The sequence below is a fragment of the Hibiscus syriacus genome, unplaced genomic scaffold, assembly GCF_006381635.1.
Source record: "Hibiscus syriacus cultivar Baekdansim isolate YM2019G1 unplaced genomic scaffold, ASM638163v2 tig00110338_pilon, whole genome shotgun sequence".
Classification (NCBI taxonomy): domain Eukaryota; kingdom Viridiplantae; phylum Streptophyta; class Magnoliopsida; order Malvales; family Malvaceae; genus Hibiscus; species Hibiscus syriacus.
The window spans coordinates 155,571-171,426 of record NW_024062691.1 but is presented as its reverse complement, the minus strand read 5'-3'; the positions used below and the strand labels follow the sequence as shown (position 1 = coordinate 171,426).

Genomic DNA, 15,856 nt, shown 5'->3' with positions numbered 1-15,856 from the left:
CCCCTTTGTCCATTAATGCAAACTATTTACGTTTAACGAACACGTTTTTGTAGATCAACACCTCTTTTAAATGATGCAAATGATGAAAATAAAATAAAAGAGAACAAAAATAAAAAGAGTTAGTAAGATAAAGATAATAATCAAAACAATTATGAAAATAAAAGTCCTACCCCATATGTTATCTACCCTACATGCTTATTATTCCTACCCGGATATGATCTATCCTGCATGCTAATTTCAAACAAATCCTAACCACATATTTGTCTAATTCGCATGCTTTGAACATAAAGTAAAACAGGAAAGAAAGTAGCCTAGGATTTGGAATGAGGTTTTGGGGTAGGCTCTAATTCTCCATAGTCTCCCGGTTTAGGTTCTAAAAAGGTACCCGAGTTCTCCTTGTCGGTTCCCCTTGGGCTTGCCAGACCCTTAGTCCTAAGCCCATTACAAGCTTGTGTGGACTAAGTTAAACTCGAGAGAACACATTCCCTTATGCCCGCATGGCGAATAAATTCACACGAAGACATAAGATATATGAATCTCGAAGGTTACTTGCTAAGCCCGCACGGAGAACAAATTCTCACGAATGCGTCGCTTTCACCTCCACTTAAATAGGGTTCGGAGCTCGGGTATAGAGCTTGAGATAAAATTTTGATAATCTTAAATCATTGAGAAAAATGTCAGTACAACTATTTATTTAAAAAATAACCAAAGATAAATAATTAGAAGCGAATAGATAAATTAAAACTTAAATTTTTATGTTCGCTTAAAAAGATAACCGAAAATTAATTATGGCCTGACTCACTTACTTGTCCCCAGCGGAGTCGCCAAGTTGTCGCCACCTCCTTTCGGGTGGGCCCAGAATTTGGCTTCAACTTGAAATAAAATATTAAGAGTTGCCACCGATCATTTAAAAATATTTTTAGGTTGATCGGATACAATCTTACCTGATTTGCGTTTTACCAAAAATATATCGGGTTAGGGAGTTGGTTACAATCAAGGAAGGATTAGCACCCTTGAACTGCCCTTTCGGTACCATTTAATTTATCGGTTGTCTTAATTACGAAAATTAAATTAAAATTAAAATTTAGAGATTTCGATTCAAATTACTTACCTTTGATTGATTAAAATTATCCTAAAAAATCATAAATAAAGTTTACAAAAAAATAAAACTAACAAAAACAAAAAAAGTTAGAATTAAGATCGAAATAAAAAAAGTAAATAAATAAATAAAAGGAATGAAAGAAAATTAAAAAAAAATAAAAAATAAAATGGAAATAATTAAAATTCATAAATCAAATTAATTATAGAAATGAGATGAAAGAGAAAAGTCAGAAACTTAAGGGATTAAATAGTAAAAGGAAAAAAATTAAAGTACTAAAATAACACAAATAAAAAATTAAAGGATTAAAATAGTATTAATAAAAACTAAAAAGACCTAATAAATATGAACAAATAAGATCTTAAACAATCAATTTTAAATAAATACAGTGGCTTAAATTATAATAAAATCTAATTATATGAATTAAAATACAATAAAACAAAAGACAATAACTAAATAAAAATAAACAGTGACTAAATTTGAAAATTTTTAAAATTAATATGCATATTCGAAACACATAACAAACTATATGACCAGAGTGCAAAAGACATTACAATAAGAGAGCATAAAGATAATTTTACCCTGATAGGACCAAAGCACAAAATACGTTGAAAACGAGGACCTTATACGTGATTTAACCATTAAAATGTGCGAACAATACATAATGCTTATAAAAATTAGTGGCCTGACAAGTAGTTTAACCAAAACAATTTAAGCTTAATATCTTTCTTGTCTCTCTTCTTCATGTGAACCAGATTCCATTTCTTTCATTTCTTCAATGCTGATATCTCCTCAAATGCTCCAAACTCTGGCTGCGGCGAGCGGATCTCCGGTCAACCGGAGTTAATAACGTCTCGACCACCCTATGGGTGGCCATACTACTCCGTTTGAGGTAAATTTCGAATCCCGATCTATTTATTTTCTTTAGGTAATCGTAATATTTATAAGAAAACTAAAAACGAAATTATAATTTAAAATGTTAGCACATAAACAAAGCGTAAAATCTACTAGAATACCTTGGAATTTTTGCTTTTGGTTTTGGATTCGAATTGCTGAAAATTTTTTTTACTATATTTTTATTGATTAAAACCTCTGCCCCTGTATTACATTTTCATTCGGCTTTTTATAGCCATTTTCTTACATAGTTTTACATAAAAAAATAGCAATTTGTAATGTGATCATACTTTGGATTATATCTCACATGCATCTGTAGGCATTGGTAGGAAACAAGCATTAATGCTCTGGGGCAGCGACACTTTGAATGCAAGTTGTTCAAGCTTAGATGAGATGGTCACTGGGATGAGGATAAAAATTTGGGGTCTACATTTTGTTAATGTATTAACTATGGTTAACGGTGAATTACCGATTTACTTTATTGAAATAAAAATTATTCAAATATTAGTTATTATAATTTACTTATTTAATTTATTTTTAAATTTTAATAGTAAAAATATTATACGAAACATTAGTGATTTTAGATGTAATTTACCCAAAAAAACCTTTCGGGCTAATCCAAATTCCAAACCATCACTAGAGACTTATCGGATTTGTTCCGAGTTATCAGTTCCTCCCATCTATATTTCAAGTTTTCAACTAGGCCCTCGCCCTCGACTCTCATTTTCTGAAACCCTGCTCTCTCGAAGCACTATAGCCATCAATGGAGGTCGCAACTGCAGCCGCATCAAGCTTCGCCGTCCACGCGCCCATGCTATCACCACCAACTACCGCTCGAATTGCAAACCCTAACCGCACCCTAACGTCTTCTCCGTCTACTTCCCTCCGAGCTTCTCTCTCCACCAACTTCCTCTCTCCCTTTCGCGCCGTTGGAAGCGTCGCTGGAGATTTATCCGGATTCAAGCTACGACCCGACTCTCTCAACCCAGCTACTCTCTCCCGCTCCAAGCCCAAACGTGGGGTCGTCACCATGGTACTTTCAAATTTTTTAATTTCATCTAAACTACCTTACTTAACTTATCTAGGGTTTTCAACCGTTTATTAGTCGTAAAGTAGGCATCTTTTTTTTAATAATAATGCTGAATTATCGTTAATTCTAATCTTAGTTCTTAATCGAAACTAGAGAATTATATGCCAGTTGAGTTCCCCATCTTAGACTGAGTTCGATAAACTATGAGAATAGATAAGGGAACAATTGGATATTTTTTGTGTTTGCCTGGAATTTTCGTGGATAGGTTATTATCACTAATTCTAATCTTAGTTTTTAGTGATGTAGGCAGCTTTTATTTTAAATTGGAGTATCATATGATAGTTAAGTTGCCTTATCTAAGATTAAGTTTGATCAATTATGAGATCAGACAAGGGTGCAATTAAGTAAATTAATTTGTTATGTGCTCGCCTGGAATTTTGTGGATAGGTTATTCCGTTTTCAAGGGGAAGTGCATGGGAGCAACCTCCACCGGACTTGGCATCATATTTATACAAGAATCGGATAGTTTACTTGGGAATGTCGCTTGTTCCTTCTGTCACAGAGTTGATACTGGCTGAGTTTCTTTACCTTCAGTATGAAGATGAGCAGAAGCCTATTTATTTGTACATAAACTCCACTGGAACAACCAAGGTATCATTTTCTTACTGGAAATTGGCCGCATTCTGGAGCCATAAATGTAGTATTTTCTGTGATTATTGGCATCATAATTGACATTGGATGCTAAATGAATGCCAAGAAATGAAAACTTATGTTTAGATTTTCTTTTGCTTTATTAAGATACTAAATTGTTGCATTTATTTGCTCCCCTTTTCTATCGTTACTAATAGGATTTTCACTTTTTTCAGGGTGGTGAGAAGCTGGGTTATGAGACTGAGGCTCTTGCAATCTATGATGTTATGGGGTAATCATACTTTTCAGTTTTCACTTTTTAACTCATAATCTATTTCAGAATTGGCTTGTTTTATGAGCTGCACAATATATGCGTTCATCAAGTGTTGGAATGATCTGAATTCTCTTCCTGTATTCAATGTGGTGGTTTCAATGTCAAACACCAGCTGCATCAACTATTGATAAATAGTGAATGCATTATTCTTTGTGAATGATGATAGGGCCTTTAAACCTTACACATTTCTATAGCAGTATTTTTGTTCTGCATGATGAGGCCTAGCTACTTGCAGATTTTCTTCTTCCTAGACCCTAAGTAGATACTACCTGCTGTAAGCTTGGAAACATTTCTGAATGTGTTCCACAGACCTCTGTACATCCTCGTCTTTCCTAGCTTTATCTTTTTGTGGTTCTGAATACTTTCTTTTCCTGCAGTTATGTTAAGCCTCCTATTTTTACTCTGTGTGTCGGTAATGCTTGGGGAGAAGCTGCATTACTTTTAGCTGCTGGTGCAACAGGAAATCGTTCTGCTCTTCCTTCATCTACAATAATGATAAGGCAGGTTAGTTGTTGGACAGTGGATCTCTTGTGCTCTAAACTATCAATTTTTTCAACTATGTTGGATGCATTTGACATAAATGTTTATTATTTTCTTTTCCCTCTATCGCTTTGCAGCCAATTGCTAGATTTCAAGGTCAAGCAACAGATGTTGACCTTGCAAGAAAGGAAGTTAAGAATGTGAAAACAGAGTTGGTAAGAAAATAATTTACTTGGTTAAGGATTCTGATAATTCACCGAACTTACATTTGAAAACTCCATGGTTCTGTCTAAAACAGCTTTGGGTTGGCTTGCTAAACTGTAGACTGTATATTGGTTATAAATTTACTCATTAAAACTGACTTTACAAATTTTGCTATTGGATTTGTCTTCCAAATTTGGGCTAATAGAACTGCATGCTTTTATATATATACTCAAGGTTAAACTCTACGCAAAACACATGGGAAAATCAACCGAGCAGATCGAGGAAGATATAAGGCGTCCAAAATATTTTAGCCCCAGTGAAGCAGTTGAATATGGCATCATAGATAAGGTACTTTTACTTGGAAGTAGTTATTGTTCTGTACTAGTTGTCATGCATTTCTGAACTACATGTTCCCAATTATATTCTGCAGGTATTATACAATGAAAGGGGTACTGAAGACCGTGGTGTTGTGTCCGACCTTAAAAAGGCACAACTTATCTGACCATAAATTTGCTCAGGTAGAAATTATGTTTTTGCTTGAATTGTTTGATTCATTACATTGCGTGTTTTGTGTTCTAGACATCCAAAGATACCATGATGTAGCTGTGCTATTTTGTGTGATATTGTAACTCGCGAATGAAATGATTTATTTTATAAAGGTTTTTATTGGAAAACTATGGATGACAAAAGAATTATCGTTCCCCCTTTTTTGTAATAGCTTCCTTAATATGTTTACTGCAGAAGTATAGGCTGCATTTAAAGGGTGACAATAGAAGCTGAGAACTGTGTGTGCTTTGTCGGGGAGAAATAGCAAACGAAATGGGAGTCATAGTCGGCATGGATATGTTGTCGCATCCTTTTGTAGCATAAATTAAAATCAACAAATTGTACTTTTAGTTTGTTTATCACAAATATAATTGCAATTGAATTTTTGTGTTTTTCCCTTCACTTTCTCATGAAGAGCTTGCTGCATTTGATTCTTATTACTTAAGATTATAAGGTGTAATCTTAGATTTTTATGATAAAATTATAATGTTTGATTCACCAATATTATGGGCAATTCTTATCAGTCAACTGATAAATTAAATAATGACAAAGTAACCTTCATTTTATATAATGATAATTATAGGGAAAAAACTATTCAATATTCCAATGCAATCTGGGGATTGCGTTCTTGCCTGATACTCGAGGCTTACAGCTTTGCCAGCTCAAATATAAAAATATAATTGTTTATGTAATAAAAAAAACCTAACATAATTAGTAATATGTGAGAATTAATAAAAACTAGAACAAATTCTTGTACCAAATTGCAGTCCATCAGAGTTCATAAGTAAATTTATGATTTTTCATTATCAATTTTTGTATTCCACTTTTTTTTTTCAGATTACTCTGTACAGCTACATCAAAATCACTAAATTGCATCATCAAAAACTACAATTAGCTCCTTCACATGCATCCTAGAAGCATTCTGCCAAAAATTTGCATTCTAAGACCGCCTGTGAATAACAAAATCACCAAACCATTTTGAGAAAATTAATCCAAACCAGCGAGGGATGCCATTGATCTAATCTTCAGAAGCATGAAGAATACCAGCATGAAGCGTATGTTGCAATGCCTGCAAAAATAAGAAGCAGAAATATTAGCTACTGGTAACATGAGCTGCAGATTAAGCTTTATGCCGGAACCTATCCAGGTAAAATCGTCAGGAGCCAAATCCACATCAATGTGGTGCACAAATGAAGCAAACTAAAATAGTTTATGCATGATAATGCTTTAAATCCAATAGAATCCTTGGGAGTTCAATTTACACAAAAAAAGAGGACTTGCCATGGATTAGAACAACTCTGAATTAGCATTAACGGACAATGACATGAAGGCGATAGTGCTACCATGATTATTGTGTAATGTTTGTGCCCAAAAGCTGACATATGATCTGAGTATTGATCAGAGTTTGTGGACAATGCACATTCATAAACAATATGTTTACAAAAGATGATCACGAGCAGCAAAATCAAAACCAAAAACAACAGTAATTTCATGTACACGTACAAAAAGACTTAGCATATTCATATTTAGCTATTACTATGAGAATAAATACCTCAAAACTTTTACAAGTTGCGAGGGGGAAAGATACATACACTTCAAAAGGTCATCTCTTCATTAGGTATCCAAAGAGTTCATAGAGGCCTGCATTAATACAGCCTACCAGTGCACTTTGAAGAGCCACAATAGCAATTTTTCCTTTTTATATCACCATTCTCATCATGAACCTGATCTACCATATAATTGTAATGGTAAGTCAACTCTTGCAAGGCAGGAATATTCTCAGAAGCAAAGAGCATTATGTGTGGGATTCTCTTGTCAATTGTCATCATGATCATAAAGAACATTTTGTGCATACAATTTAGGTGAACAACTATGGTTTAAGAATCTCCCCATATTGCCAAACCGTGCTGCATCAATCGTGAAACCACTGTCTGGAACAACTTGTTGAAAATTGAATGTCCATCATGCATTAGTGTTGAAAGATAATTCCAGAGCGAACTGTCACTGTAATTATTTCCTATATCAAATAGATACTCATCATGCCCTATTCTTTTTTCAGCTTCCTTATCCTCGATGAGCTCTCCAGTATACTCACAGATAAAACTTCCAGAAGGGATTGAATTCAGGGATCTAACACCCCAGCCCTTTGATTTTGTTTTAAAGATTTCAAACTGAAATCTTATGCCATGTTGACTGACTCTATTGTAGCAAGAAGCAGGACACTTGCAACTAGGACCACATTCATAGACAAGGGGCTTAGGCAGAACAATGGCACCATTATGGTTATATGGGATATCTCCTCCATTTTTCATCACACATGAACATTTTGCAGATTGTGAACACCCATTGATACAATTGCAGCCTTTGGAAGGAGTACGGTGGCACCAATCAGGATATATCATGCGGGGTACATACACAAATGTAGGAGTTTTTTCAGCGTCTATGGTGTTTATAGCAGAAATGGGAATTATCTCCTTTCCATTTGAGATATCATGGACACAAAACCCTTCCCGCACTTTAGATTTCCCTACAATTCTCCAGGCAATTTCTGGTTGACCTGGAATTCTAACCAGCTTAAATTTATAACCAGCTTACCATGTGGTCCTGGTTCCTGCTTAAACTCCACCACCAAATAGAGTCCATCATAAACATATGCCTTACCTCTACCTTGAATCAGCCTCACTGGATTTTTCACAAACTTACTATTTGCCAAAGCTAGGTTTCCTCTCTGAAGCTTCTGGTCTTCAGGTTGCTTACCTTTTGCATCACATTTCCACCGTGACCCATGTACCACAAGACATCAGAGTTATGCAAGTCATCTTCATAGCTCCCCAATGCTATAATACTAGTAGCAAGAATCCTTTCACCTTGCTTTACATAATCTATACCAGCTTGAGATGGGCGATGAAGGCCAACAATATTGAGCTCAACAAAGTACTGAAATTCATCACCAACTTCAACTCCAGGAACTGTTCCAATAATTGATTTGCCAGTGTTGACGTAGCTCATTTTCTCTTTGAAAATCTTTACAGCAGGGTAATCCACCCTCCTATGACTCTTTCCTTCTCCCTTCAACTTTGATTCTTCTTCCTGTAAGAGCATCTGACAGATGGCTTGGAATAGGCGTAATGCCTCTCTCACTTTGGTCCTACTAGTCATTGCATCATTACGATGACCTGTACTGATCTGGCAAGGAAGAAAACTCATATCGTTACTACATGATCTCCAAGCAAAATTATCATTTGTGTATTGCCCATCCCGATGGAATGAGTCCTCATCCCAAATAACCACTTGGTTGAGTCCTTGGTGAGCCCCTTTTGTGGAAGAATTTTTCTTGGTTTTAGCTCGTTGAAGCAATGTGAAGCTCTTATTTCTTTTTCTTTTAGATGAACCACCAGGCAGATCAGGATTCAAGGTGACTTTCCCAGGCAACCGAGGTCATGAGGCCAGGAACAATCCACCGGTCAGATAAAACTTCTTGACTCTCACGATCCTTCTCCGTCACTTGCTTCTCCACAGCAGATGAATCAGAAAGCTTTGTCTGAAAATCCTTGTCCTCTGCTTCCTTTGACTTGCTATCAAATTCATTTGGAGAAGATCCAAAAGGAGATTTGCTGCTGTTTTCAAACATATTGTCCATTCCAACGGTCTTATCATTCCTAGAAGAAGCTTCATATGCACCTTGCTTCTTTGTTTTTCCAGATGCTGGCTCCTCTGGTTTAGATCGAACGTCTTCTGTGGGGAGCATAGAAGCACAGCTTTCTGATGCAGTTTCATCCTGAACAGCTTCTATCACTTGTTTCACATCAGTAAATATGGTCTTTTCCAAGGGCTTTTCTTTGTTTACTAACGTCACAGAATTGATATCCTTGTTCTTTACAGAGGCAAGCCATTTCATGCGCTCCTCCTTACTGAGTGGTGGAACATTGTCTCCACAAAATGGAGGGAAGTCTCTCACAACAGTGGCTCCTCCCTGTGGATAATGCTTTCTTCCTAGAGTCTTTCTCAAGCTGCTCTTATCAGGATAGAATTTCACACCACCTGTTGGAAAAATTTCCTTTTCTGAATTAGCAATATTCGCCTGAGGAAAATCCTTCTGCAAACCAGAAATTTCATTTACTGGGTTTTCTGACAAAAAAACTACCTTCCTTATTACTGCTTGCTCACCTCGTGCAGCCAACCACCCACACCCTGGTGGAAAATCACGAATTGCATGAACTATACCATGCTTATACTTGGATGTAGGGGCAGAGTGACCATTTTCAGTTCGCCTACTTTCCAAGAATCCCGCAGGCTGACTACCACTTTCAACCATTGACGTTTTTATGCAGCAGGGAATTGGAAACAACCACCTCAACTCAGGTCATAAAATGCACAAAAATAAACCTAGATAAAACAACATAAATAACGTTATACCGCAATTAAGTCAAGATTTAACAAAAACTTTATGTAATTTCCTAACCATGAACATCGTAAAACAGAAAAAAAAAACGTAAATGGAACTCATGGACGTGAAACCTTTAGTTTCCAAAATAAACAGAAAGGCTATTATCAACAATCAAATATCCAAGCCAAGAAAGAAGCTAAAGCAATGCCCCGATACTAAAGATTATGTCAACTGATATGGAGGAGCAAAGGAAAACTCGAACTCCGTATTCAACCAAACAGTGTAATGATGCGTTCATAAATCTATTTTCTTCTAAGTTCTTCAGCAACTGAGTACAATAATAAAATATTTCTATATTTAAAGCTTTCAGTAAACCAAACGGGACAAATAAACTCATATTCAGCATGCATCAAGACTGGGAAAATAAATGACAATCAGCGGGAAAGGCTACTATAGAATGCAAAAAAAAAAAAAAAATCACAACATTAATATTAAAAAACCGCTAAAGGATTCTTAAATTTGGATCGAAATGATAGAAACCTAAAATAGAGAGGAAAGTTTAGTCAGAAATCTTTGAGGAAGACTAAAGAGAAAAATGAAACGGACGGTTACTGTGGGAATAAGCTTGCATTAGAATGAAATCGACAGTGAAGATCGTGTGAAGTTGAAACCTGAAAATGGAAGTTATTTTTTAGTAAGTAGTGGAGAAGGGAAGGGAGTCATGGGAGATGTGTGTTTCTCTACCGTTTTGCATATGGGTAGGCCAATATAAGAAAAGCTCGCGTATGCGTAAGGACTGATCAACTCCCGAGTTTATCCTTGTTTAACACACTTAATGCTACTGATTTGTTTTTTTTAGGGTAAAGCCTGAAAATGATCGTTCTATTATTAAAAATTATAAAATGATCTTTTATTTATAAAATATTATTTTGTTGAATCTCGATTATTAAAAGTTATAAAAAAATCCCTCGATTATTCATATATTTCAAATTTATAAATTTTGATAAAAAAATAATGGTCATTTGAGCAGGTGATATAATAAAATTATATTTTAATGATGTCTATTGGCACTATCATCACTTTTAAGCATCAGCTTGACGACATAATATTTCAAGTATTGGCTCGATAACATAATGTAAACGGAGATTCGATATAAATACATCTCATGTGATTCTAGGATCATATTTTATTATATTTCAATCAACATATTAACGTCCAACTCAAAAGACAATCAATTTTTTAATGAAAAATGATAAATTTAGAATATATGAATAGTCGGTGATTATTTTATAACTTTTAATAGTTAGGAGACAAAACAAAACAAACAGTAACTTTAAATAATTGTGAAACTCAACAAAATAATACTTTATAATCGGGATCATTTATATACTTTATCTTTTTAATATAAAAATAGACTGAAATTAGTATGTTAATTACTCTTATAAGTCTGTAAAAAGAATCATAGATATATTTATGTAAATAGCTGTTTTAAGAAATAAATAATTGATTTTGATTGTACAGTCAACCTTCTTATTAACAAGACAAGCCTTGTTACAGAAGTTAACCCTACAAGTCGCTGGTTTATAATTGGATATATACATTTATCTTTGTTATTGGTATTAAAATCACAGTGAAAAAAAGCTTTTCTACCTAAATTTAAAATTAAATATTGTAACTTTTTTAGTTGAAAAATTAGATTGGAAATTAAATTATACTTTTATTTTGATTATTTAATTTTAAATAATTGTTAAACTAATACTTATATATAAAATTATATATTAAATTTTTTTTTGGTTTGTTAATTAGGCTTTGGAGGTATTTAAGTCTTCTAACTCACCAAATAATAATAAGTCGGATCATTTACATATTGAGTCAATTATAGGTTAGGTTAATAACATGTTGAATAATATAAGTTATTTACCAGATTAATTTCAAGTTTGGATTCATATCAGATTGGATGCAGGTCAGGTTCAATTCATGTTCAGGTCGTTCTTAGGTTGGGTGCCGGTCGGGTTCAAATCCAAAATTACCATGTCCAACTCGGGTTCAGGTCAACACAAATTCAGATTCGAATATCATCACCACCTCATGTCACAAATAGTTTTAACTCAATTCAGTTTCAATCAGTTTTGTAGGTCGGGTCAGTTTTTTAGATCCCTAAATACCTCTTATCTCTATATTTTTTTAATTAGGTCCTTAATTACTTTATACATGATCGGGTCAGATCATATCATATTTATATCCTAAAATTTGAGGTTGGATCGAGTTCGGATAAAGAAATGTGATTTTCAAGTTGAGTTAGTCTGGTGGAGTATATGTTGATATTTTGATAATTTATCCCTCTCAAGGATATTTTATTCCTTTAGTGCATTTTAGACATCTCTTCAGTCTTAATCTCTCATCACTGATCACTCATCATTCTCTTAAATTATTTAGAAATCAAACTTTGACTTTTACATTGTGGGTACGAATTAATACCAAAGATAGGGTATCGATACTCAATCCTAAAGTATCAATACTTTTAGATAGTATCAATATCAAAATGGCATGTTGAAATCTCAACCTTAATGTCAATATCAGTACTCTATGAACAATACACATACTGTAAGCATTGGTATCAATACTTCTTAAGTAATTAGCCGAAATTTCTACTCACATTCATACAATATCAGTATCTGAAGAACAATATCGATATCAAAGTATATAAGTATCCATTTTTAAGGTCATGAATCACTCTAAACAGGGCCGTGGCTGGGGGCGCAAACTGCGCGACCGCGCAGGGCCCCCCAAAAAATGGGGCCTCCAAAAAAAATATATAGTGGCGTTTTACCAATAAACGCCACTATAGATAGACCTATTGCGATGTTTTTTCAAAAAAACACCACTATTATTGCGGCTTTACTGATAAAACGTCATTATAGATGGATTTATTGCGGCGTTTGTCAAGAAAACGTCACTATTAATGCCCCGAAATCGAATATATCTAGAAAATAGGGGCCCCTTTATACGAATTTGTACAGGGCCCTCGAAAACCCTGCCACGACCCTGACTCTAAAGACCCATTTCAATACTCTACTTTAGTCCTTATTCGGTCTCCAAGGCATTTAACATTAATCTTACTCATTTCTAACAACAAAGCATCATATTAAATCAAAAAAATATGAATTAACACTCAAACACTGAATATGCATACAGAAAAGACAAAACAACACAGCTATGAAGCTCAATAAACATTTCAAAGTTGGAAATGTACAACATTGATATCCAAAATTCGAAATGAAGTTCTTTGCTCAGCTCTCACCAAACTTTTATTTTCCTCTGATACAAATAGGTTCTCTAACCTCTTTCTCTAATCAAATATACAAGACAAAAAGTTTCTAATTAAACACACAGTTATAGGAAGGCATAAGAACGCATCCATACTTAATGAATACTGTGAACGCATCCATACAAGAAGAAAGGTGAAAAATCTTTCATCTTTACCCCCTTATTTTTCTCTAATGACATAAGCACAATTAAGAGATCTCAACCTTATTTTCCTTCAATGGAATAATTATTCATTTGGTCCCTTCTCAATTGATCTCAAATCAAAAGTTTTCTTTTTATGGCCACTCGAGCTCAAATCTCATAAGATTAGGCTCACATTTTACCTAACAGTTTCAACAACACTCTCACATTAGTCCATAGACCCCTCGAATCAATCCTCATACGTTGACTTAGAAATTTAGATCATTACACATAATACATAGATAACTTTTACTTGACAATTTGTAATTTATAAAAAAATATAAAAATATTGCAGCACAATCTTTAAAGTGTAGTTAAATAATAATTTTATCAAAATGATAAGGATGATGTGTGTAATTTTAAAAAATGAATTACAAACAATCATCTAAGTGAAACCTAGTAGCGTATTCAAGCACAATATTACATATGTGCAAGCTTTTTCAATTTTTTGTGGTGATTAATTACGCTTAACTAGATGGACTTGGTAAACAACTAGGAATGGGGACCCTAACTCTATCCCTTTCAAGGTTCAAACTCAAGGCCTTATGAGTGTACAACTGTTTCATATTTGATCTTTGATCATGAACTAATTTCACTAAGCTTCTCTTCGCATTTGACCTAAAAGGGCAATTAGATGACAAAAACCCGTCAACCAAGTGTAGATATGCCTCTAAATCGTGACAACATGCCACGTCCGCATCCGGTTTTAGATAGGGCGACATCTTAGTGTCGACCCTTAATTCAGTTCCGACATGAGAGTATGCCCATGGATTATTATCATCAATCACATCAAAAACTCTTTCGAAACTATCATTTTTTCGTTTCTCTTTTTGATGCTGTTTTGATCCATCTCCAATGAATGCACCGGGAACCCTAGTGATTAAATCTTGATCGTTCACAATTCGTAGTACTTTAACATTTTTTTCGTTGAGCCGATTGACAAAACCTTTGTTACCAACTCGAGGACCTCCGAAAGAAAATACCGCGACAGGGGGCACTTGAGACACACATGAACTGATTTCATCTGCGACTAAAAGAGAAAGTGCAGCACCGAGGCTATGCCCTGTGATTGTTATGCTAAGGGTTTCACCTTTGTATGCTTGGATCAACCTTTTCATTTCTTCAACCACAGATTCAGCCAAACTCGGGACGTGAATGCCACGCGTTTTATGCAAGCTCAAGAATCCACATTCCACCTTTTGGGTCGAATCATCCGATTCAGGGATCGAAACCAATTGGGCTCTTAAATTTTCAGCCCATTCCATGCACGTAGCGGTCCCGCGTAGAGCAATAACAATATCTCTTCTTCCCATACGTTGAATCTCCCTGTTGTCGTCACAAACCGCAACGAACCCGATCCAACTAGACCGTTGGGTCATCCACCCAAGATTCGGAGCCACGTCGTCCACCCATTCCGGCAACCCGATAGAGGAGGTGGCGTAAAGACTCTTGGTCACCTTATAACACCTATCAGGCAATGCCACGTGCCTCGGCAGCGGAGCTTCGTCGGTCGACATAGCGGGGTTACAATGGAAACCATGGTAAGCAGCTTGAACGAATTCCCCGTATCTCACCACTTCCCGCCTTAGATTTTCATCGAGCGGGTCAAGCAATCCGGACCAATCATTGCATCCATGGTATTCCCTCCAACGACAACCGAGGTTGTTCCTGGGCGAATACTCCATGGTCTTCGATAAAAGCCGTTTAAGCCTATTCAAATGACGCGGGGACATCTCTTCGGCGGCTTTCGTTTCAGGCCAAATCCTCGAAAGATTAAGCCCTTCGAGTAAACCCCTACCTCTGTTCTCGATGGCGTGCTTGGTAACTTGTTTAGGCTCGGGTTGGTTTTTTTTCTGGAGCAGGTTTTCGAGGTTGGAAAGGTGTTGCTGAGTCAACTCAGTGGAAGATGCAGGCTTTTGAGACGAGGGATTGGGTTTGGTTAAAGGGTTTAGAAGTGATGGCTGCCGGCACTTGAAACTTGCCCGCCCAGCTTGGAAGACGTGCAAGTTTTTAGCGGGAAGAGTGGTGCTTATGCCGATCTGCATGGAACACATGAGAAAGAGCAAAGGACGAATAGAATTCAAGAGAGAATAAAGAGAGCTTAAACAGCAAAGCCAAGATTGAGTGGGATCCAATAAAACAGAAGGGTTATGTATTTATAGGCCAAAGTTTTCAACGAAGAGCCACATTTGATTTGTCAAACAATGGCAATACTGAAAATATTTGATCTTTTCAAGGATTAAAAAAAGAGGGATAGAAGTAGGAACTGGGAAAATATTGAAACCCCATTGAGCTCGGTTCAAGGAAAGTATGACAAGAATTAAAATTTTTGTTTTGGGTAAACTAAGTATTTAGTCACCATCTATTTTTGTGATTTTGTTTTAATCTTTCAACTATTTTTTTCTTCAAAATCATGTTTAATGTTATGTTTTGGTCACCTTCGTTTAAAAATTATTGATGATGTTAACATGTCACATAAGATAATGCCATATTATCATTGAAAAAATTAAAAAAATTATCACATCAGTAGTTTTGTATATTCTTTAACGGTGGGTAACCAAAACGTAATGTTAGGTTTGATTTTTTTTAAAATTAGTTAAAAGATCAAAATAGAATATGAGATAAATAGGTGACTAAATAAAAAATTTAACCTTTGTTTTTTTTTTAAAAAAGTTGAATTAACTGAAATGGCCTTTTTAATTGTGTGAATGGTTTTTTTTTCATTGTTTATTTCTACCATGGTTG

General features: G+C 35.2%; 2 protein-coding genes and 1 pseudogene across 2 annotated transcripts; 1 reads left to right on the top strand and 2 right to left on the bottom strand.

Annotated features, from left to right (window-relative positions):
- Positions 1-2,667: 2,667 nt before the first annotated feature.
- Positions 2,668-5,502, top strand: LOC120120293 (ATP-dependent Clp protease proteolytic subunit-related protein 4, chloroplastic-like). The gene is made up of 8 exons (XM_039139953.1): positions 2,668-3,026; positions 3,471-3,674; positions 3,890-3,945; positions 4,365-4,491; positions 4,605-4,682; positions 4,906-5,019; positions 5,102-5,189; positions 5,413-5,502. The coding sequence occupies exons 1-7, from the start codon at positions 2,757-2,759 to the stop codon at positions 5,171-5,173; spliced, it is 921 nt and encodes a 306-aa protein (XP_038995884.1). The 5' UTR covers positions 2,668-2,756; the 3' UTR covers positions 5,174-5,189; positions 5,413-5,502.
- A 1,343-nt stretch (positions 5,503-6,845) lies between these two features.
- Positions 6,846-9,666, bottom strand: LOC120120291 (annotated as a pseudogene).
- A 3,912-nt stretch (positions 9,667-13,578) lies between these two features.
- Positions 13,579-15,202, bottom strand: LOC120120292 (phospholipase A1-Ibeta2, chloroplastic-like). Its single transcript, XM_039139952.1, has one exon. It carries the CDS (start codon positions 15,163-15,165, stop codon positions 13,579-13,581), a length of 1,587 nt encoding a protein of 528 aa, XP_038995883.1. The 5' UTR covers positions 15,166-15,202.
- Between the last annotated feature and the right edge of the window lie 654 nt (positions 15,203-15,856).